We start from the raw sequence: 22243 nt of genomic DNA on the forward strand, positions 1-22243 counted from the left end.
ATGGCCTCTAATCTCACCTGGAGATACAGTTGTAAGGTTTGAAATTGAGAATTACAAGTCCTCTCAAACTCTTCTTCTATTTCAAGTACGGTTTGGTTACTGAGATCCTCGAATTCTCATATGAATTGTAGCAGCAGATAGTCAGTTTCTGCAGAGGAACCCACTAGGATTGTGATCGAGTCCACGTTGAATATATGGATCGCTCTGGGGAGCACTGCCATCCCAAGAATGCTGTCATTTGATTCAGGAATGTGCGTGGTGTGTCTGTCCAGGTATTTAGGTATTCTTTAACTTTTTTCAGCATTGCATAGAGTTTACATTGGATTATTTTACTATATATTTTGCCTTTATACTGAGGACAAGTGTGCAAGGTACCGGGATCAGAAGTGTATTGGAGCTCCGCAACTTGCTGCCACCATGGACGCTGTGCTCTTGCTTCGCCCACTGTACAATGTTGCACAAAATAGGACCTAAGTAACTCTCCCTTGAAAGAATGATTATATGATTGCTGGATGATGCTTGAGATTCCTTGTGATGATGTCTTTTTCCCAGAATTTCGCCTCTTCTTAACTATGCCCTTTCCCTTCCTTTCCTCCAGCCTGTGTTTCAGCCTGCCTGTGGCATTGATTTTCCTTGTCTGTGGACTCTTCCTTTCACTAGTTCGTGATAATGTTACATGTGAGATGTGGAAATTTGCTAGATGTCAAGAAAGAGCAAATCCATTGCATGCTAGATTTTTTAGAGTGTGTTATTGTATTATCGATTGAAATTAAATCAGGCTGACCCATTGAGCCATCCCCTGAGCTCTTTTTGCCTTCCTACAGGTGATACTGCTCTCGTTGCTGCATGTGCCCTTCCCCCAGACTTGGTTTTGGAGTTGAGTAAGTCACCATCACTGGAGCCCTCTCTTTAAATGATGACGAGAACATTTGCTCTATCTCCTTGTTTGGGGACTTCGATGAGATGAGGCAACAGATAAAGAATGGAGCCCCACCTCATTCTGATCCCCGCTCTTTCCATTCCTTTCTCCATGGGAAGAGTACAATTCAAAAATATAAAGATTGTGAGCTAATGAGATAGACAAGACAACCGATCATTTATTAAATACCCTTTCATGCCAGAAACAAATGTATTATACACACAAAAAGCACATAAAATACGGTAGTACTGTGGTTACAAACGAGGGTCCGAGTTCGAGTCCTGGTCTGGAGTGACAAGTCCTGTGAGATGGAGAATTGATAGGTCGGCTTAGCCTCTCTTGGACTTGTTTTCTGTCCTGCAGAGATGGGGCTCGCTAGGCATCCCTCCCCCGTAGAGGTGCTGAGAGGTGTAAAAGACACGTGTAGGCAGACCGAGCACAGCTGCTCTTTCCTCGTAAGTGCAGGATAGCATCGCTTTTGCGGTGATGGCTTTATGACCGCACCATGTAGACTCTCAGTGCTCCAAAGGGATGCCTTGCAGATTGGAGATGGGATTCTCACTTCTGTAAATACCCAAGGATTGTGTTATTGGGCCTTGCTGATTTGACTCTATTCTTTAGAAAGTACATAATGTAGATATATTTTTCAAACATGCATGAATTTTTTCATTTATTATTTATAGTTCTACCCTCTCATCTCTTGGTGTGACTTTTCATGGAATCCAGGAAACAGTCCTAAGCAACCTGCCTCTTCACACTTCTCCGTGGTGGTTTCCTTCCGTGACTAGAAGAGGGTTTTGCATAGGTAATTTTGATTGCTCCCCTTCTCTTGGAGACTCTCTGTTTTTCTGCCCATCTCTCACCTGTCCATCTGTCCATTTCTCTACCCACTCATTCTTCTGACTTGTTTCAATAAGCATTTCAGGCAGCTTACAGAAGAACAGATACCAAATAAACAGGTGAGAAAATGGGGCCAAGTTCATACAGTGAGGCTAGGAGTTGAGCCTGTGTGAGAGTTGCCAGCGTGAGACACACGCCTCTGCCTTGTGACTTATAAGATAGACAACATCAATGTGCCTGAAGCTCCCAGCAGACACAGGGAAACAGGGTTTGTGGGAGATGCTCATTGGCTGTGAAATAAATAAGTGGCTTAGTAGAAGCCCAGCCTTTCAAAGTACTAAGGCTTAGGAGAATATTTTAGTGTCTTCCAAAATCAGATTATTGCATCTTTTCTTTTTCAGAGTTTTATGTATAGTTGGTTTACATTCTATACCTGGAAATTTCTCCAAAACTGCTGCCCACGTGAGTCCCATGTCTCGGGAATGGGGTGGTTCTGCTCATTGACGGGTGTTGGCCAGAAACGGAAAATGACAGCCTCAAAGGAGCCTGGGATTTATCAGTTATGTTTTGTCAGTGCTGTAGATTTCAGAAAATGCTTTCACCTTTTCTTTCCATCTGAGGCAGCAGCGCGCTCTCTTACCAGCATCAGGAGCTCAGGGCCACGGGATGGTGGGGGCTGACTGCACTGCCGTCAAGACAGCTGAGCTAGTCACTGCAGGTGTGGTTCTTTTACATACTGCAGTTCATGCTCTTTACTAGAATGTTTCAACAGGGAGTTAATTAACTGAGTTAATTAACATTTTATAAATATGATGCTTTGTTGAAAAGACAGTCATAGGCAGAATATAAGTTGTGATCACTTTAAAAATGGTTTCATTACTGAAATTTCAGTAGGAAAGATCCAGTTTATCTTATTTCCGCCTCTCTTTAAAAGTAACAAAGAAACAAGACAGAAAAAGCAGAGGATGATTTCTGTTCTTCCTCTCGGCTTGCAGGTGCCCTCACCTCCAGTGGCATCCATCCAGACACCAGCACTGACACTGGCCGTGCTCAGAACTGCCTCAGCCCTGAAGACACTGCTGACAAATGGAAGGGGGCCGCGCCCTGTTACAGCAGGTGCTCTCACTTTGTGGGTCCTTATGTAACTGCGCGGTGTTATTCAGGATCGCCCTTTCTACACTTTGTGACGCTGCTGCGGTGTCTCCTAGTTATTTGTTTCTGTAAGTACTCGTGTAATTTTCCAATGTGTGGTACTAGACATCTAAAAATGCATTTTTCAGATGAAAAATAGTGTGTATTTAATATAAATGTCTGAAAAAAGGGTCAAAAGGATCTATCCTGGTGCCAGTACTCAGAGATAATAATTAACACATTAACATCTATTTTCTGTTCTTTTCATCAGTGTGTATTACCTCTGTCATAAAAACCAGCGAGCAATGTGTGCCTGTATACTGTGTGGAGACCTCCATTTTCCATTCGGCTTATTTCACATTTTTCTACAATATTCTATCTCCCCTGGCATGATTTTTAATGACTAGTATAGCATTCTGTCTTGTGGAGTCCTCGTCCATTTTACTTTGGACTTAAATAAACTTTTAAATTCCAAGTATACTTAACTGAAATTCTGAAAAGAGATCTGTTGTGGTACCGAAAGTCCCCTACATCCCTTCCCCTTTTTTCCTGAGAGTAAAAACTGCTGACAATGTGGAGTATATATTTCATGACCTTTATGCCTATGTCATATAAATAAACACATACATACACGTATTTGAGAAATCTATGTCTATGTGTGTGTATATATGCTTTATTGAAAAATAAGGCCATACTATATGTTTTCCGCAGCTCAGTTTATTCACTCAGGTATATATCACAGACGTCCTCTCCCTCCAGACTCACCCGGTCCTTTCAGATAGAGTAGAGGGTTTTCCTGATATGCAGGTTTGGTCTCTTGTGTAAGGACACCTTTCGTGGGAGCGTACTGTGGACAAGGCCTTGGACCACGCCGAAACACCGGAACTTTAGTGCCCACAGCTCACCGTGATTTACCGCATCATTGTCTTGATGGTGGACACTTAAGTTTTCTCCATTTTCCACTGTCAGAAAGGGTGTTTGACTGGCATACTTCTTATACAAACATTCCTGTGATCTTGTATGAGTATTATTTTCGTTAAGTTTTCTGGAAATTTAGTCCTTGGATGTGACAACTACATAAATCACAGGCTCCTTTCAAGTGAATCAAGAAATTCCTTCTCCTGTGGGGCATGAAAAGATGTAGAATAACTTATGTAACCAATTCTCTATCGCTGGATATGATTTCACTTCAGCTTTTCTTCTCACCATTGTAAACAGTGCTGTGTAAATGCTCTGATAAGTACATCTTTTTGAACTGAATTTTTCTAAATGAAACGATTCCAAAATGTGGAGTTCAGCCTGTGTGTACACACGTTTTTCAGAGTTTACATATCCATTGACATGTCATCCTCCAAAAGATCGCTCACAGTTTGTTCTCTCAAAGATGGACACTAGCTAGAATATCTTTTAAAAATATGTGCCAATATGATGAGCAAAAGTACTTTTTCATTGTTTTAATTTGCACTTGATGACCAGTGAGGTATTGAGCATTTTTCACTCATTAGCCATCTGACTTTTAAAAAGTGAATGATCTCTTTTGTCCTTTGCACACATTTAAGTGAGGCAGCTTCTTGTTGCTTTGTGACAGCTCTATGTATATTATGAACATTAACCCCTTGTCTTCATCAACATGTATCAGAGAGCTTTTCCTTGTCATTTTTTGCCTTTCATTTTGTTCAGTAGGTTCATTTTTGTTGTGGCCCAAAATAATCTTAAGATTGTAAATGTCTTCTTTTGGGGTTTTATTCCTGATATTATTCTTAGAAATACTTTCTTATAATGGTATAAATTTCTTCTGTAGGTTTTTTTAATCTCTAAGATGGAGATGATGATGGTACTTGTTATAGTGAAGAGAAGTTGAATTAACATGAGCAAAGAATTATATTCGCTGTTATTAGTACTTTCTAATATTCACATCACATTCTGTAATTTTTCTTGCGGTCATTATGACTGGAATAGAATTTGTTTTTTCCAGGGGATTCTCTGATTGTCCCAAGACAATTATTGAATTCCTACTTTGCTTTTTAACTTGAAATCCCACCTGTAAAGAATACTTATGTACACTAGAGTCTCTTTTTGAGCTCATGGTTTATTTTTATCAATCTTACTTTCTTACACTAGCACTATATCTTACATATTGTAAACATTTATTTAATATCTGACAGTGCGATTTTTTGATTCTCTTTTCGATCCCAAATTTTCTTGGTTAGTATTATGACTTTATTATTCCTGAAGAATTCTAATATAATTTTTCAAGTTAAAAAAAAAAAAGAAGTGCTGTCGTGGGATTTTTTAGTACTTTTGAATTATCTTTAGGAGAATGTACATTTTTACAAAACTGCTTTCCTCCATACAAAATGTTGATGTCTCTACTTTCACACCTCTTACTTTACCCCACAGTACAGTCGTGTACTTCCTCCATGTACAACATGGGCATTGTTTTTGAGTTTATTCCAGATTATTGTTGATGTTTTTGTTAATTTTTTAAGTCAGAATTTTTTGCTATTGTATATTTTAACTGTTAAAACTGACACCTAGGAAGGCAGATTCGGTTTGTAAATACTCACTTTGTAAGTTCTCATTTAAATTGTAAGTATTAAGTACTTGTTACAGAATCCTTTCTTTTCTGTTTTTAAAAATTTGTTTCCAAGATTCTCAAAATGGTCATAGCAAAGTAGTATAGGTGGGGACAGAGATGGAGAGAGGTAGTGTGGCTCATGTACAAACTGTGAGCACTTTCATGGCTGTGTTTACGCTGGAAAAGCCGCTGAAGAGTCCAGGATAAAACAGGGGTGGCTTTGTATGCAGTTGAAAGCCAGCTTTCTTCCCTGGTGAAGCCTGGTGGGCGTGACAGGTAGATGATCAAGGTCGAATGGAGGTTATTGGCTGCACAGAGCACTGTGTCTGAGAACTGGAGAATATCGCCATGGGAAATGCTTGGTGCCAGGAACAAAGCAGAGGAGCTGGGTACCCTGTGTGTTAAGGAATTTCCAGCCCTCGGAGTGGGAAGATCAGACTCTGCATTCAGATCTGAGTTTGAATTCATCCTCTTTAGTTTACTTGTCCTCTGACTTTTGTCAAGCTATATACCCTCTTTCACTTCCTGTTTTCTTATCTCTCAAAATAGGAGAATTACAGCCTGCTGCAAGATTGTTTGATCAGGTTAAATAATTAGTGTCTATAAGATGCCACGTACAGTCACAAGCTCAGTGAGGAATGGGCTGTCACCTGTTCTTCTGCAACTCAGTGCTTGACAAGACATGTGGGAAAGCCAGTCCCTAATTTGTGTGTGATGCAAGTAGGAACAAAATTAATGTCTTGCCTTTCCCTAGCAGTATACTTACAGCTTTGCTTCATTTACTTCTTTCCTCCTTTCCTTTCCCCTTTCCCATCCTCCACCAAAAGATCCTGAGACTCTCTCAGAATAGTAGATTCAAATTACTTTAAAGGTTGGCTCATCCTCATGAAATGATAGTAACATAAAAAAAATCTGTGCACATCCCACAATACATTGTATTTGATTTACACACACACGTGTGCACACATACACACACACAATCAGGCTACCTTCCACTTGCAGAGGGATAAGGACCACTTTTTCTGAGTTTTCACTCACTGAGCTTGAGAACAATGTCTCTTACTCAGACTTTCACCAGGCTTCGTGCATGGTGTTTTTAATTGAATTTCGGCTTTGTGGCCATAGATATAGTCTCCTAATAGAAGAGAGAAAGTGGAGACATAGACATTCCGCTGAGATATTGGTGTCATCATATTTTAGTTGGAAAGGACTTAAGACAGCATAGAGTCGTAATATTATATGGGTGAGAATCCATGATGTTGTAACTTGGACAAGAACATGGACCTTCTGCCGTCTTGTCCACAAAGGTGAAGAGGCAACTGGGCAGGGGATGGTAGGGATCCTTCTTGCTTGAGTTCCATGTTCTTGCTAGTTTTCATTGCTCAGTTGCCTTTAGTTTATGTCCATGAGGCCTCTCATGGGAAGGTCACTCTGTCCTGATAGATTGAGTTTCTTATCAGCAAAAAGCTCTGGACCCACTCATATTTCCCAGAGTTTTCTGCTGACCTGTTGACACTTTATATAATTGAGACCTAAGAAACTACTGAATATAAAATCCTTATTGTTATTGTTTGCCCTCGAGTTCCATAGGAAGGGGTGCTGTCTCAGGCTGTCTAAAGCCAGATCTGAACAAAGATAGGGTGACAGGCTGTGCTGCTGGTCCTCCACAGTTGAAGGGGATTTCCAACTTAGCTTTATATTCAAGGCAGATGAGTTCAAATCTTGCCTTTACCAGTTATTATCTTTGTGAATTTGGGGAGAAACTGTACTTTTTTGTGTCCAAATTTGTTTATCTGTAAGTAAGTTCAGTATTTATTTTAAGGTTTCTGTTTTAGAATTGAATGAGCTAATACTCTCATTTATACCTAAAATAGTGATCTCATGGTTCTATGCTGGTGCCTTGGTAGTTGATTACTAAGGGACTCCGCAGTGAGATTGGGGGTGGGGGACCCTGGATAATAGAGCTTATATTCCAGGATATGCTTGTAAAAGACTGGATGTGCAGTGGATTTTTAGTAAATATCTACTCCTTTCCTAATCTGCATTGATTGTGTATATATCTTTATACTAATATATGAACAATTTTTATTGCAATTTAAATATCTTTGTAGTATTTACAATATCTAGTTATAAAAATACGTGAAATAAAAAGATTTGAATTTATTTTCTTTTCAATAAGCAAAACAAAATAAAATAGAAAAGAAAAAAGTTTTGAAGGAGTAGAAATAATTTTATTTCTGTGGAATCAATTCCTTGTAATAGGTTTTTTGTTCATGTTGTTAAAAAGCATATAAAATTGATAGGTTGTGAAATACTGGAAATGAGGAAACAGTGGAGACATACTACCTCTAAGGCAGTCAATTTGTTACCAAGTCCAAACTCGTTCTGCTTGCTGCATGACAGGCCAGTTAATCGGGAGATGAGATGTTGGAGTAAGGAAAAGAGACTTTATTTGTAAAGCTGGCAGACCCAGAAAATGGCATATTGTTATCCAGTAGAACTCTCTTCCCCAGGGCAGAATTCAGTCTCCTTTTATACTAAAAAGTGGCGGGGATGTGGCTGGTTGTTGCAAACTTCTTGCTGTATGAATTGTTTGTCCTTGAAATCCTTTGTTCCTGCAGCTGTCCATGTGGGTCAAATTATGGTGCCCCTGTAAATCCTCCAAAAAAAAGAAAGGTTATTCACTATTTTACAACTTGCCATCTATACATAAGTGTAGAAGAGCAAATATCCTTAAAGATCAGAGCCCGGAGAATAGACCCTCCTGGATATTTCAGGCTAAAGGCAACTTTCTTTTACAAAAGGTGCAGAGATAGCAAGTCTGAGCCTAGAAAACAAGGTACAGGATTAAAGCCAAATGAACACATCTAACATGGAGTGAAATTTGTTCTTTCTATTACAATTTCTTTTTCTCCCTCATAAATAATTTTAGTAAGAAACATGAGCAATTTTTTTATTTTTGCTTCTTAATAAAGGACTACAACTACAATTTAGTGAGCAGGGATGCTGTGCGTGCCTTGGTGTCACAGCAAACTCTTGTTGTTGGTGGTCGACCCTGCAACATGCCTGATGCCCCATGAGTGTTGGTGAGGGTCCCCCTAACCAGGGGCTCTATTCAGGAACCACCATATGCGCGTTGACCTCTGGCACCTCTTTTTCAGCTGCAGGAAATTTTTTCAGATTCTATGATAGAAAAATCACTCCAGCTAGGGATAATCAGGGAATAAATGAAGAGGAAAAGGGCTTGAAGTAGAGTAGAAGAGAAAGACAGAAGCTCAGGGAGCCTGGGGGCTTGGCAGCGCTGCCTCGGGAGAGAGAGGAGCAGAGGTGTGGATGGGACCGGCTACGGAACCAGCTCCTGCAGCTTTCCCTGCACCCAAGCCACACAGCTTTTAATAGGGCCCAGGACTCTCTCCTGGCTGGATGTCACCCTGGGCAGAACCTTGAGAGTCGAAGGTAAGGGGTGGGCAGCACTCACCTAGGGGGTCACTGAGGACTTTGTTCAAGTCCACATTAACTTTTCCAGTCATGTGCCTTCACCTGTTCTTTATCTCAGGATCTGAGAAGCAGGAGCAAGGAACTCAGGGAGAGATCCAGGAAGATATCTGACTGTGTTAAGAGACGACAGTCACAGTGACACTGGGAGCGAAGACACTTGCAGCAAAGTAAAATAACTTCACAACTATTGCATCAGAGCTGCATGTGTGAGAGAGCCTAAGCCTGTCTCAGAGTGCAGGGGACAAGCGGAATGGAATGGTAAAATTAACACTGACAATTGAAATTTTGTTAAATAGCCTGCTACTTTTAATTTTATCACTTCAATGTATGCAGGTGTATTTCTATGAGCATTTATAGGTTCACACAACCCCACCAGCCCCTCTTGCCCCCATGGGGGATGGGATTTCTCAAGCACAGTGCCCCTCCTGCTTGCTTGGGCCACGCTGCGGGTCCTCACCTGGGGCCGGACTGCTACAGTACACTGAGTCCCCGAGGCACGGCCTGGGATACATGACAGGAACAACTGTGCTCTTGGCTGAGGGCCTCCATTTCCCCCTGCAGTGTAAGAATGCCGGTGACTCAGTTAGAAGCATGCATCCAAGCCGTCCTTCCGTGTCATCACCATCTAGAAGCGGTGCCTGAATCTTCTGAATTTCTGCAGAATGTGGTTTACAATCACCTTGAACAAGTGAGTGTGTGTCCTCTTTCAAGTGGAGGAGTTACTGCCGTTTTCCTGGAACTTACTCACCACTAGTCCATCTGATTTTTCTGTGCTAGGATTCAGTATGGCCTGCTAATAACTCTGCAGTCAGATCTTGAACCCCTGATGAAGAGGATTATTTATTTTCTTTCTTTAGATGATAGTATTTTACTTTCAAATTTCTGAGTTTTCAGTTCTTGGAGGAATTTTTTCGGGGGTTGGAGAAACAACTTTGCTCTTACCATCTTTGTGACCTGTTGCTATATGCATCTCACCTGTCTTCTGTCACTTGTGAGGCGGTACTATTTTTGACCCTGTCCGGGTTGTTCATATTTTAAAACATAAAATCTGTAAAAGTAGAGTCCCTTTTACTCCAAAGACATTCCACAAATACTCCTTTAATCTGGGTATGGTTTTAAGAAGACACAATAATTAGAATATATACTTGCAGGTTGCCAGTGCAAAATCCCCAAATTAATAGTCAAGCTCAACATCTAAAATCTTTCTAATCTACCATGGATTTGTATGGATAAGTGAAGTAGTTTGCTAAGAACTCAATCCTCCCAAGCTGATGCTCTGCCAGATGGTGGAGCCGAGGGACGAGGGTGTGTCCTGCCCTTTCTGAGCTGACAGTTTCATGGCAAAGACCTTCACCAGGTGAAGAAATTGAAGTTTCTTCTAAGAACAGTGGGTCTGAAATGAGTCCAAAAGCGTGGGAGAGACACAATCACATTTGTCTCAAGTAGGGGAGAGTGGCTGTGGGGCCACTTGGGAGACTCATGAGTCCAGGTGGGCAGTGTTGTTGGCTTCCACTTGAGCGGTGGGACGGTCAGTGGGTAAAAGCGAACAGATTGAAGGCATGTTTAGATGGTAAAGAGGAAAGGATCAATGATTTCTGAGAAGGTAGCATGGAGTAAGGCCCAGGTTTCTGGGTGGATTAATGAGTTAAATAATGGTCCTGCTGTGTTCTGAGGAGGGAAAGCAGCAGAGGGAGTTCTGGGGGAAAACTGATGAGTTCAGCTGTGAGTAAAGTGAAAGGCTGTTAGATGTGTGGTCTGGGAGCTCTGGTGAGAGCCAGTAGTGAGTAGTGGGCGGGGAGAGAGACTTTCAAATCATTTTGTCTTGTGAAAATACATACAAGAATGAGTAATGACACAACCCCTGTATATTCTGGATTTAAAACCCAGTAACATTTTGCTATATTGACTGCAGGGGTTCTTAATTTTTTAATAGAAATAAAATAAATAGAAACAAAATAGTGGAGTTAATGAATATCTTAGAGTTGATGTGTGTCCTTGTATGTATTTTCATACCTCATCTGTTTATAAACATAATCTACAAAAAGTTAACTTGCTTAGCATTAGAGTTAAACAGAGGGACGTGACACACTCTGTTGGTTCAAGGTGATTTCTTGGGCAAATTATGTAGCCTCTCTGTGCCTTAGTTGCATCTTCTGTGACTGCCCCCATGCCCCTCATCACAGCTGATTTCCTAGACTAGAAGTTGGGAGGGAGGCTGCTGAAGGGAGTAAGAGGTGGCAACTGCTAGGGTCACTGAAGAGAGAGACAAAAACAGATTAAAGCCAAGAAACTGAGTGCTAATACCCTCAAAGGAGAAAGACTCCCTTAGTTTTTTGAGCCACTTAGCCTAAGAGAAAGAAAATCATGTGGATCCAAAGCTCTTGAGCATATGAGTATTGTGGGTGGGAGGGTTTCATCAGAAAAGGGTTGAGAAAAGGCCTTTTGGTTTCCCTTTACGTTTCCAGTAAGGATGAGGTGCAGAAGAAAAACCGCCCGTTTCACAGTTGAAGGTGCTGTTTTGTGCGAAACTGACCGAAGGTTGGAAACCATTCATCAGTGGTGCTGGCAAAAGAAGAGACTGCTGGATTGGGTGGGGCACTTGCTGTGACTTCCAGGTGACCTGCTGGCTGGGGGCTGTGAGGCGGGCAGTAGGTTTGCAGTGTGACCTGGGTATAATCCCTGGCAGTGAGGCTGCTGATCTGACTAGCAGAGCTGGGCAGACACCGTCCTAACGGGGCTGCTAGGGATGAGGCCTGGGATACCTGCCATGCTGAGGGCGAGAGGAGAGCTCCCCTGAGGTTGTGTCCCTGTGAAGATTAGAAACGTCCTCCTGCAGGGGAGGAAGAGCCTCTGAGCAGCGGGCCGGATGCACAGGCAAGACCAGCCTGAGCACGGAGATTTCAGGAAGCCGGAATTCATACAGGCCCGAACAGCCTTGTTCCTGAGAAACTGGAGGGAAAAGATGCTGCAAATGCAGGCTAAGTTCAGACACTATTGTGTGTCATGAGTGATAGGAAAAGACTGTTCAGGCAGCCACGAGAGAACCCTGTGGTTGTCCCAGTTGGGCGTCACACAGGAGGGAGGCGCAGAGTTATATACTTTGCCACTTATTAGCTGTGTGACTTTGAGCAATATCACCCCACTTCTCTCTATATATATCTACATCTGTAAAGAGACACAGTGACAAGCTCGTGTCATCAGAATGCTTTGTTTAGCTCTGATCCCCTTTGTCCAGTCCTGTCAGTGCTGCCCTGCAAGGTTCTGCAGCGGCTGCTCTTGCCCTGTGATGGGAGGGCATAAAAGGGCATTGTAGCACCCGAGGGCAGAAAGGGGTTGCTTTAAAAGCAGACCTGTAGCCTCCTGCAGCTGCAGACCTGCATGCAGTTTGGTTCATGTTCGTGGAGAGGACTTTGGAGGCCTTAGCGTCGTCTTAAGACTTGTTTTCCCTTGGGACCTGATTTGCCTTTGCAGATTAATGTTGAAGATTTGGGCTTCTGGCAAAGCTGTTTTCAGAGATGGGTATATACGTAAAATATCATATAAAATAAAATGATTTATTTAACGTGAGCGACTTTGCAGCTGTTGGGAAGAGCTGTGTTGGCCTGGTCTCCACGGAGGACACCAAGGGTCAGCAGAGCGTGCGGGAGGGAAGGCAGCCTGCAGTGCTTCTGCGGGGGGTTCTCCCCAGCATGGTGCTCTGCTGAGTTGACTCTTCTCTGAGTTTGGTTGCCAGAGGAGCAGACAGCAAAGTTATGAGTTCTGGAGGGATTGTATAATGACAGGAAGAAATAGGAACCTGGAGATTTTCTGGACTAAAACACGCTTTTGGTTCCTGATTCAGTGTGTTCCATTACAGAATTGATGAGTTGTGTCTATTCTGGGACTTCATTGAAATAAACCTTCAGCCTAAATGTTAAGGGATTTGGTTTATTTGGCTGGAGGACTCGAGCCGGGATGACAGCCTCTCAGATCACTCTGAGGGACTGCTCCCAAGAGGTAGGGGAGGAGCTAGGATAAATAGAATCTTTACAACAAAGATCAGGTAATTGGAACAATAAAATATTGCTTGTTATCTAAAGAAAACCAGATATCTCAAGTTCAAGTATTTAGTGGTTTTCTATGTATGGTGGGAAGCAAACATTTGGGTCATTGAATTCATTCCTTTGGCAAGCCCCTGGCTATCTAGGGCCAGTATCCTGTCCTTTCTTACTCTGAGTCTGCTCAGAGGGCACCACTGTGAGTGGCTGAGAGGCCGGGCTGTAGGCATGAACTCGCTGGGGGTTGGCAGCAGCCGCTGATGATTTGGATTCAGCATTCTTTGTTTACTGTCATGGTTGCAGTATTTTCATGCACATTGTAGTATTTTCATTCACAGTGTTCCCCCTTGGTCCTAAATTCGACCAATATTTTGAGAGACATTTCATGACCAATTTTGTCCCACGTTGCTAGGATGGCTCATTCCTAGTTCAGGTGAAGAATCTTCTGAGTTGCCATTCAAGGTGTTAGTTTTTTTTATCAGGCCCTGTTGATACTAAAAGTTCTCTGGATCACCTGTCTTACTACTCTATTATGATCCAGGAAGTGTTTAACCTTCTTTGCTCATTCCCATACCTAGAATCACACTATTATATTTATTTTATTCAGGGTTATAAATTTTATCTGTTTCTTCAAGATGTTTAGCCATCATCAATCTTGTGGGCCTAGTTACACATTGGGAAATGTAATAGACAACAATTTTATAAAATAGACAGGATATAAGTAATACAGCTAGTAACGTTAATAAAGTCACGAGTAAGAATTTAATAGTCGAGAAGTTGTATTTTTGGGTTAAAATTTTGCTTGTGTTTCTGAGTTTGATCCTATGAGAAAGTTCATATTTATGGTCAGGGTCAGAGCAGGTATTAATTGGCCAGTTGAAATCTCCCACCTTGTAAGATCAACAGTGGCCTAAACAGAACTATAATTTTTTTTAGAATAATGTTTCTGAGGGCTACCTAGTTAGAGCCTTGTATTAGGGAAACCCACCAAGGTAACACAGAAGTACTAGACATAGGTAATTTATCATAAACTTAACAATTGGAGTAGTTCATAATCAAAGGTTGGAGAAATTATCAAAGTAATTGGTATACAGTCCTGGTCCGGTGTCTTGGGTCAGCAGTCTAGCTCAGATGTCGTCTTCTTCTCATCCTGGTATGGAAGCTTTTTCTCCATTTGGGCATTGTTTTAAGGTGAGCAGCGCTCTATAGGCCAGTGCACTGCAGGGGCTGTTTCAGATAGGAAATGAATCCGAGACTCCGTTTCCTTCAGCTTTGGTGTGTATGGTCTAGTTAAGAGTATCTGAAAAAGGGTCTTTCCATTCAGGTTGGAGACAGTTCTTTAAGTCATGCCTGTTGCAGTATGCATAATCCTCTGGCTGCAGGTCATGGGGCATTGGAATTTTACCCAAGGATAGATTACTGAGCTTCAGAATCAAACCTAGAGTATTCTTTTCATAATTCAATTAAACTGTACAGCAGTGTGACATAACAGCAAGGAATGATCTGGGAAGTGTCTTAGTAAATATGGACCTCAATTAACAAAACTAGAATTTAATATCGACTAAAATATAATTTTTTTCTCTCTAAAGTTACCCTCAGTTTTCTCAAATATAGCCAAATCAAGATTAATTTCTTTACAAATTAAATCTGATTATTTGATCATATAGGCTTTTTAAATTGACTGTGTTGGAAGTTTTAATACGGAGTCTCAGGGTAGAATGTTAATAAGGTTTTCTAAGGCCAAGAAAGCCACGTCAAGGCTTTTCATGGATTTTTGCCTTACAGATTTAGGTAAATTCTTTTCTCTTTAAAATCCTTAAAATACCTTTATACTCCTATATCTCTTAGGAGATGATCTCCCTAATTTGTCTGATAGAGCCACTGGGGACCTAAGTATTTTTAGTCTTTTGAGGGATCAGATAGAGAGAAAAGATAACTGTTCCAAGTCTGTATACATAGTTATAATTTATCAAATTGCTGTGAACCATAACTAGCTTAAGGAGAAGAGATTCTTTATGTCTGGGAAACAGGTTAAAAGGCAGTAGTATTTCAAACAATATCAAAAATTATAACCATATTCAGCTGGTTAATCAGTCCCATGTAACTAATTCTTTTAATGAGAGTTTTCATTAGAACTTTAAAATGTCTTACCCAGTTTAGTTCAGTGCTGTAGTTTGAAATTTATTAGAAATCAGTAAATCTCCTTGAAGAGAAAGCATTTTGCAAAACCATCAGAAGAAAACAATTAACTGTCTATAAATGACAAAAGATTTAAAAGCATGGTTAAACACCGTTACACTATAATCAATAAAGAAACCTGTTCACTATACCCATAATTATCACTGGTAACATTTCAGATAAACCAGAATTTTAGGGAGTCCATATAATTTCTACAATACCTATATTAATAATATTTCTCATTCAATATAACCTTAGAAGTTTTATGATTCATTTGACAATTCCATGTTATTTAAAATGCCAAATGAAACTTTATAGTTAAAAATCTCTCTTTGGGATGTTTCAGGGGCCTTCTGTAGCATCCCAAACTTAACTGGAGATTAAAAGAATTTTAATTAATTAAATTAATTTTTATTTAATTAATTAGAATTTTATATTTGGGGAGCTTTTTGAAAGATTTCAGAACACTTGATCAGATAAACATATAGATCACTGTAATGTAGTACTAATTCATTAACAAGAAAATATGTCAAATGTAAAGGCAGAACAGATCAGCTAAGTGGTATAAGAAGTTTTACAATCTGTTACTGAAGGTGGATTAATATTTTAAGAAAATTTTTTCCTCTTAACAGAGAGAAAACCAAATCTAATCTTGTTCCAGCTAACTTCTAAGATTCATTTACATTGCCCAATTTGATTCTAAACTTAGCCAATTCTGACCACGTACAAAACTTTCCTCAGGGTTCCTTTTCCACAAGCCTTCCACAGTTTTCTATACTTATATTAGTTTGTCCTTTATTTTGTCTTCCATTCAGAGGTAACCAGCTTCAGGAGAAAGTCACTATTTTTCATTAACAAAGTATTATTCCATTCTTACATCTTCCTTTACGCATTTATATTACTTTCCTAGGATACTGAGATCATTCCCTTACTAATAGAGACTATTTCTGTGTGACACCAACCATTTATTAATATTTCTAAACACCTTTAGTTTCACTGTAAGAGGAAGTTAAATGTTAAGTAATTCATATTTCAATCTTATTTTATCTGAAAATGGCATAGATATTTAATAAAATCTTGTCATTTAACTTAATTTAGCACAACTCTAGAATTTAAAGATATCAAACATTTAGAGATTATTTTAAGCATACATTTTTAAAATATATTTTAAATATTTACCCAAAGCTCTCATCTCATTTGCATTTAATTTACTTAAAATTTTACCACAGCACATTACTGTTATTTTTTTTTTGACAAATCTGCAACAGATATAACAGGATCTTATTTGACTTTCATTAAACCTAGGTACAGTAAAGGTATTATAGTTAAGATGGATGATTTTAAAGATGTCTATATTTATTAGAACATACTTAAACTAAACAATATCAAATATTACCTTAATATTGAATATTTTCCAATTCACATGACACTGAAAGTCAATTTGTTAAGCTTTTATTTTAAAAATACTTAATTTTTAAGCTCTTATATTTTTACATCAATTAAGCAGAGCTCTTTGACTTCGAAATTTTTTTTTTTAGCAGTAGAAATATCTCACTTCTATAATCTGTATGCAGGCTTATAAACAGACAAAAGCTAGAGATCTCATAGCTTCACTTTAAAACTTACTTATATTTATAATAATAGTTGGAGTAAGCTGAATTTGCTTGCTCAAATCACTAAGGCTTACTATTTATGAAACAGATAATTAAGATTTCCTCACAAAGTCTGAAGGACCCGTCAGAGTTCTGAGTTCTAAAATGCCAAAAATTTCATGGCCTCAAGTTTTATTTCGTTGAGCTAATTAGGCTCAGTCCTAGGTCACTGTTTGTTGTATTTATATTTCTGATCTGCAAGACAAAGACACTCTCTTCCAGGTCCCCAGATAACTGCTCTGTCACCCAGACCCAATTTTATCTCCTTAATTGGCATTTTTGTATCAGTGAGAAGAGCTGTAAACAAAGAATTCCATGTTTTAAAACTAAGGTTTTCTTTATTTTGTCTTCCAAAGCTTGCATAAGACATTTATTAAGGTCTCTTTTCCTTGAGTTATAAGTTAAACCCAGGGTAAACCTATATTTTTTTTTAGCTACTCAAATTACTTTTTAGATTTACATTATATTGGACGTCTCAAGTAACTATATTGGTTTCCTTTAATTTGTTCAATTAATATTTTCAGAGGGATAGACATGTGCCCAGCCTTATAATACCAAGAAGGGGAAGCGTTTTTCCACTGAAACATATCTATCCCACAACATAAGCAAAAGGTTTATATAAAGACCATCTAAATATACCAATTTCACAAACTTTTATCTCAATTTTATTAAATCTTATACCTTTAATTTTTATATTTATTAAGTTTAATCAATAATTCTTATTTCTAGAAGGAGTGACAGAAACCTTTTTTTTGTGGGTGTACATTGTATATAATTTTATAGAAGTCTCTAGGATGCCCAAGTTTCAGCCAAAGAGCTTAGGCCCTTCTCGATTTTTAATTTCATTAATTGGTCTGTTGTCCCAATCCTTGATCAAGTATTTCAGTCTACATATAAATATATTTTAAACTGTGGTAAATAAAACGGACTTGTTTGAACTTTAATGTTGGGGGGGAGTAGGTGAACTCTTTGGCCCTTTTTTTTTAACTTTATGTAGTGTAGTATCAAAACCCTGTATGTAAATCCAAAAATGTCCATTTTATTGATCTCATTCAAAATAACCATATAAAAATATTTATCCTTTTGGGATAAGCCACTTATCTGTTTTTTTGACATTTTTACAATCCTTTTTCCAGTTATTCAACCTAATTAACATTAATTATACTAAGTTTTTATTAGCATCTCTAGAAACATTTATCAGAAAGGAAAAACAAAAATGTAGCTTTTCAAACCAGTTATATTTTTATATCTGAGTTCTTAGGTTAACCATTAGATATATTTTTCTGCATTTAAACTTTATTTTAATAGGTACCAATGAAACAGCCATTTATAATGGGATCTCTTTAAACTTTCATCAATTAAAAAGTTTTTCCAAATTAAAAAATCCATCATATGGCCATCAATTTATATAGATATAAATATATATATATAGTGATTTTAAACCAATAAGATGAAGAGGCCCTTCCACATGAGAGTCGGGGTGTTGCCTAAATAAAATTCAAAGGTTTACTCTCCAAAAGCTTAAAGCCTTCGTGGTCCAGGCTGATGCAACAAAGTTTAAGATGGCAAAATATCTGAAAATTGGTACAATCAAAGAATTGCTTAGAATCCCAATTTATTTGCGTGGCCACCGTATGTACACAATACTTGAACCTTTTGTATGGCAGAGTCCAAGGTTTCCTTTAAAAACTAAACTAAACATATATATACTTACATGCACACACTTAAAACATCCAGAGAAAGATAAAACGTTTACATTTCAAGGACACAGGAAGAGAAATCCAAGTTCCCACTAAAGGGGATTTTGTTTTTATAAGTTCAGAATGCCAAAAAATGTTTTTATCAGGCCTGGTTATTTCCAGAGTGAGTTTTTTTTTTTTCTTATTCCCGATTAATGTTGTAAGTTTTGTATGTACATAAATCTGGCTGGGGTTTTACTTGGAGACTGGCAATCTGTCATTTCTTTTTCTTTTCTTTTGTGTTCTGTATTTTTTTTTTTTTGAAAGTTCTATTCCCCATTGTAAGGTCGGGTTCTCAGAATAAATTTGCTAGTAAGATTTCCCAGAGGGACAACTCTGTGGCATGAAGTCTTTGTGTCTACCACTCCCGGAAGATTCCCTGTCACCCGAGAATGCTGTTACCAGCCAGGAGGATGGTCCAAAATTTGGAGTTGAAAGTTTCCTCATAAGAGTTTTACTTTTATCCTGAAAAATTCAATGGAGGTAACCAAATTGAGGAAAACATTAGACCAGCCTCTTATCTAACCACTCAGTCCTGAACCCAGTGTCTTTCAACTTGGACCCACTCGGGATGTCTCCACTGGGTGGGTAATTCACCTCAGTTTCTTTCAACTGGTGGGCCACGTACCTGGATACACCGCCAGATAAAACTTAGGATCATCAACCAATATGTGAGATCTGAGAACCAGGAGAGACTCAGCCAAATTCATCTGGACCCCCCGAGGAGGCGGATGAGCACAAAGGGCCACTGCTGGTACCAAGGCTCTGGTTACTTGGAGAGTTCAGGTAGAGAGAAATCTGCTGTGGTGCTTCATGGTGTCCAAAACTGTTGACTGAAATAAACGTGCAGCCTAAAAGTTAAGAGTTATGTTTTATTTGGCGGGAGGACTCGAGCCAGGATGACCGTCTCTCAGAACTCTCTGAGGGACTGCTCCCAAGAGGTTGAGGAAGAGCTAGGATATATAGGAGCACTACAACAAAGACCAGGTTGTTGGAACAATAAAAGATTACTTGTTATCTAAAGAAAGCCAGGTATCTCAAGTTCAAGAATTTAGTGATTTTGTATGAATGGGAGGAAGCAAATATTAGGACTCACTGAATTCATTTTTTAGACAAGCACCTAGCTATCTCGGGCCAGTAGCCCGTCCTTTCTTATTCTGAGTCTGCTCAGAGGGCACCATTGTGAGTTGCTGCAGTGGCTGGGCTGCAGGCCTGTCCTCCCCGGGGAGTGGCGGAAGCCTTTAATGACTTGGTATCAGTATTCTTTGTTTACTGACATGGTTGCAGTATTCTCATTCACATTGTAGTATTTTCGTTCACAGACCGAATATGGATAATCTGCAAACTTGGAAAGCAACCGAGATGGAATTACTGCAGGTACCTTCTGCTTTAATAAGCCGTGTGCAAACATAAACACGGAGGAAGCATACACTTGGATTTGGAGGTGTAGGAAAGGGATCCTGCACATTGCAGGAGAACGCAATGCAGAATTCCTTAAGTCCACCTTTCTTTACTGTAGTGGTTTCTGAGAACAGTTTATGGTAATTAAACAACATTGACAAACGGTGGCACACATTGCTTTTAAGAGATGGCCGGCTGCAAACTTTTATATTGGACAGGTGGAATTCATAGGCAAGTGGTCAGGTGGATGGGAGAGAGTTGGAGCCAAGGCCTGGGCCCAGATTCTGGTTTAAATTGCCATTTCTTCACCATAGGGCCTTGGAATAGAATGCATACTCTCAACCTGTTGGTGAATCTGTGAAATGGGCATGATAATATTCATTTCTTCCTGGGATTGTTGTAAGATCTAAAGAGTATTATAGCACACATGAAGCATTTAACACCCTGGCACTTAGCAGTGTTCACTGTGTGGGGCCGCCCCGCTTAGCGTGCATCAGAGCCGTAAAGGCAGCATTTGTCTGTTGAGGATGCACTTGTAGCCCCTTGTCTAGGTTGTGAATTTGATTTCCTTTAATACTTGTAACTCTGTGTGACATGGGCAGTTATTTTCATGGACAGATGAGGAATCTCAGGGTAAAGAAGACTGTGTAATTTGCCCAAGGTCAGACCATAATTTTGGGTGCAGGGGCCTCAGTTCAGCATGGGCCCCTGGGCCTTCTGCTCTCTCCGTTCAGCACCAGAGCCAGATATGGAGTTGGCTGTTTCCCTGCCCAGAATATCCGGCAGGACCCAAGACACACCTGGCCCTGTGCTGCTTGAGCAAAAACTCCGGAGGAGAGGCAGTTACAAAAGGGATAAACATAAAAACATACGACAGCAAACTGTGATCAGCTCTGAGAAGGAAAGGAACACGTCTCGCCGTACAGAGCTGGGAGCTTTCCCGTCTGGGCTGCTCTGGGGGTGTTCATCTCAGCTAAACAAGTTCTGCTGTTGCAGCAAGGCAGGAAGGCAGGGCGCGTGTGGGCAGGTAGACAGGGCCTCATTGATCGTACTCATTCCCCATTAAGCGGCAGCTTTCACGGGCACTTACCTAGTAAACATTGGCCATAATCTTCACGCAATTTGCTTGGTAGTTTTATTGACCCCAGTTTTGAGATGAGGTCATTGAAGCTGGGGAGTTTGCTGCATGCCCGTGATTACCTTGCAAATACCCCCACTGGTCTTTCAACCCAGACTGGTGTGGCTGTCATGCCCCATCCCTGTGAATGGCATCGTGTAGCTTCTCCCAAGTGGCCCAAATGACTGACATTGATATGCTTAATTCGTAGGAAATGGTATGTGGCAATAAGAGAAAAAGGTAGTAAGAAATTGTTTGGAAAACAAGAAAAAAACCTATTCTTCCCCAGCTGGGTGAGCGTAACATGTATCACCCACCCTAATCACTGCCTGTCACCTCCTCCCTGAGGATTCTGTGTTCAGAAGCCACTCTGAGCCTTGGGAGAACATTTTTCCTCATGACACTTTTGACTAGGACCCGCGACATCTCTGTCCCTGGTTAACACTCTCTTCAAAGCCGTTTAAATTTTTTGCAGGTTCCTCCACTCTGATGTAAGAATACCCTGTATAACTTCTTGATGCAGCTCCTTAATGAAGATCTTGTGATGGAAACCTAGCCAAAACTGGGATGTATGCACATAGTGACTGCAACTTCAGCACATTGTGAGTTCATAATCAGAGGGGTGGGTGACTCAGGAAAGGCTTTTTTAAGGTAACAAGGGGAAAGTGAAAGGACGCTTGCTGTGTGAGAAAGAAACATCTCGGTCACAGCCAGCAAGACACCTGTGTTCATGATGGGGTGTGGCGAGTGCAGAGTTCTCACAAAGAAAGAAGTGATGTGATGGGAGGGAGGACAGTTGGGTAATTTATTGGGGAGGAAAAAAGTGGGCTGAACATTTCCTGGTTGAACAAGAGGATTGTGACATGACGTGCTTGTATTTTGGAGAGAAGGGTTTTGTGGGGACAGGCCTAGGAGTACGCTGTATGGCTGGGGAGTCAGCACAACAGAGAAACACAGAGAACCGGGCAGACCCCAAGGCCCAAGCTGGGGGAGAGGCTGCCCGCAAATTGGAACCCTGGAAGCTGGTTCTGTCCCTTAGCTGGGGCCTCAGACCTCACTTCACAGCCCAGTCCTGTTGATACAAGAATAAAAAACGTTGGGCATGAGAAGGGCTGTGTCCCAGGCTTTCGTTGAGCCCCTGGGATGTGCCCCA

At 40.2% G+C, this 22243-nt stretch overlaps 1 protein-coding gene across 2 annotated transcripts in view; it reads left to right on the plus strand.

The window, feature by feature from the left end:
* LOC140687538 (trafficking protein particle complex subunit 9-like) overlaps window positions 1-22243 on the plus strand; it is a 180537-nt gene that overhangs the window by 37933 nt on the left and 120361 nt on the right. Inside the window, exon 6 of one of the 2 annotated variants that reach the window (XM_072944655.1) lies at window positions 1603-1724. The exons of the other annotated variant lie outside the window; for it this stretch is intronic. Within the exon in view, the coding sequence (XP_072800756.1) occupies window positions 1603-1724 (122 nt within the window). The remainder of the gene's footprint in view (window positions 1-1602; window positions 1725-22243) is intronic. 2 annotated transcript variants of the gene reach the window in all.

This window comes from Vicugna pacos, chromosome 20, assembly GCF_048564905.1.
Source record: "Vicugna pacos chromosome 20, VicPac4, whole genome shotgun sequence".
Taxonomy (NCBI): Eukaryota; Metazoa; Chordata; class Mammalia; order Artiodactyla; family Camelidae; genus Vicugna; species Vicugna pacos.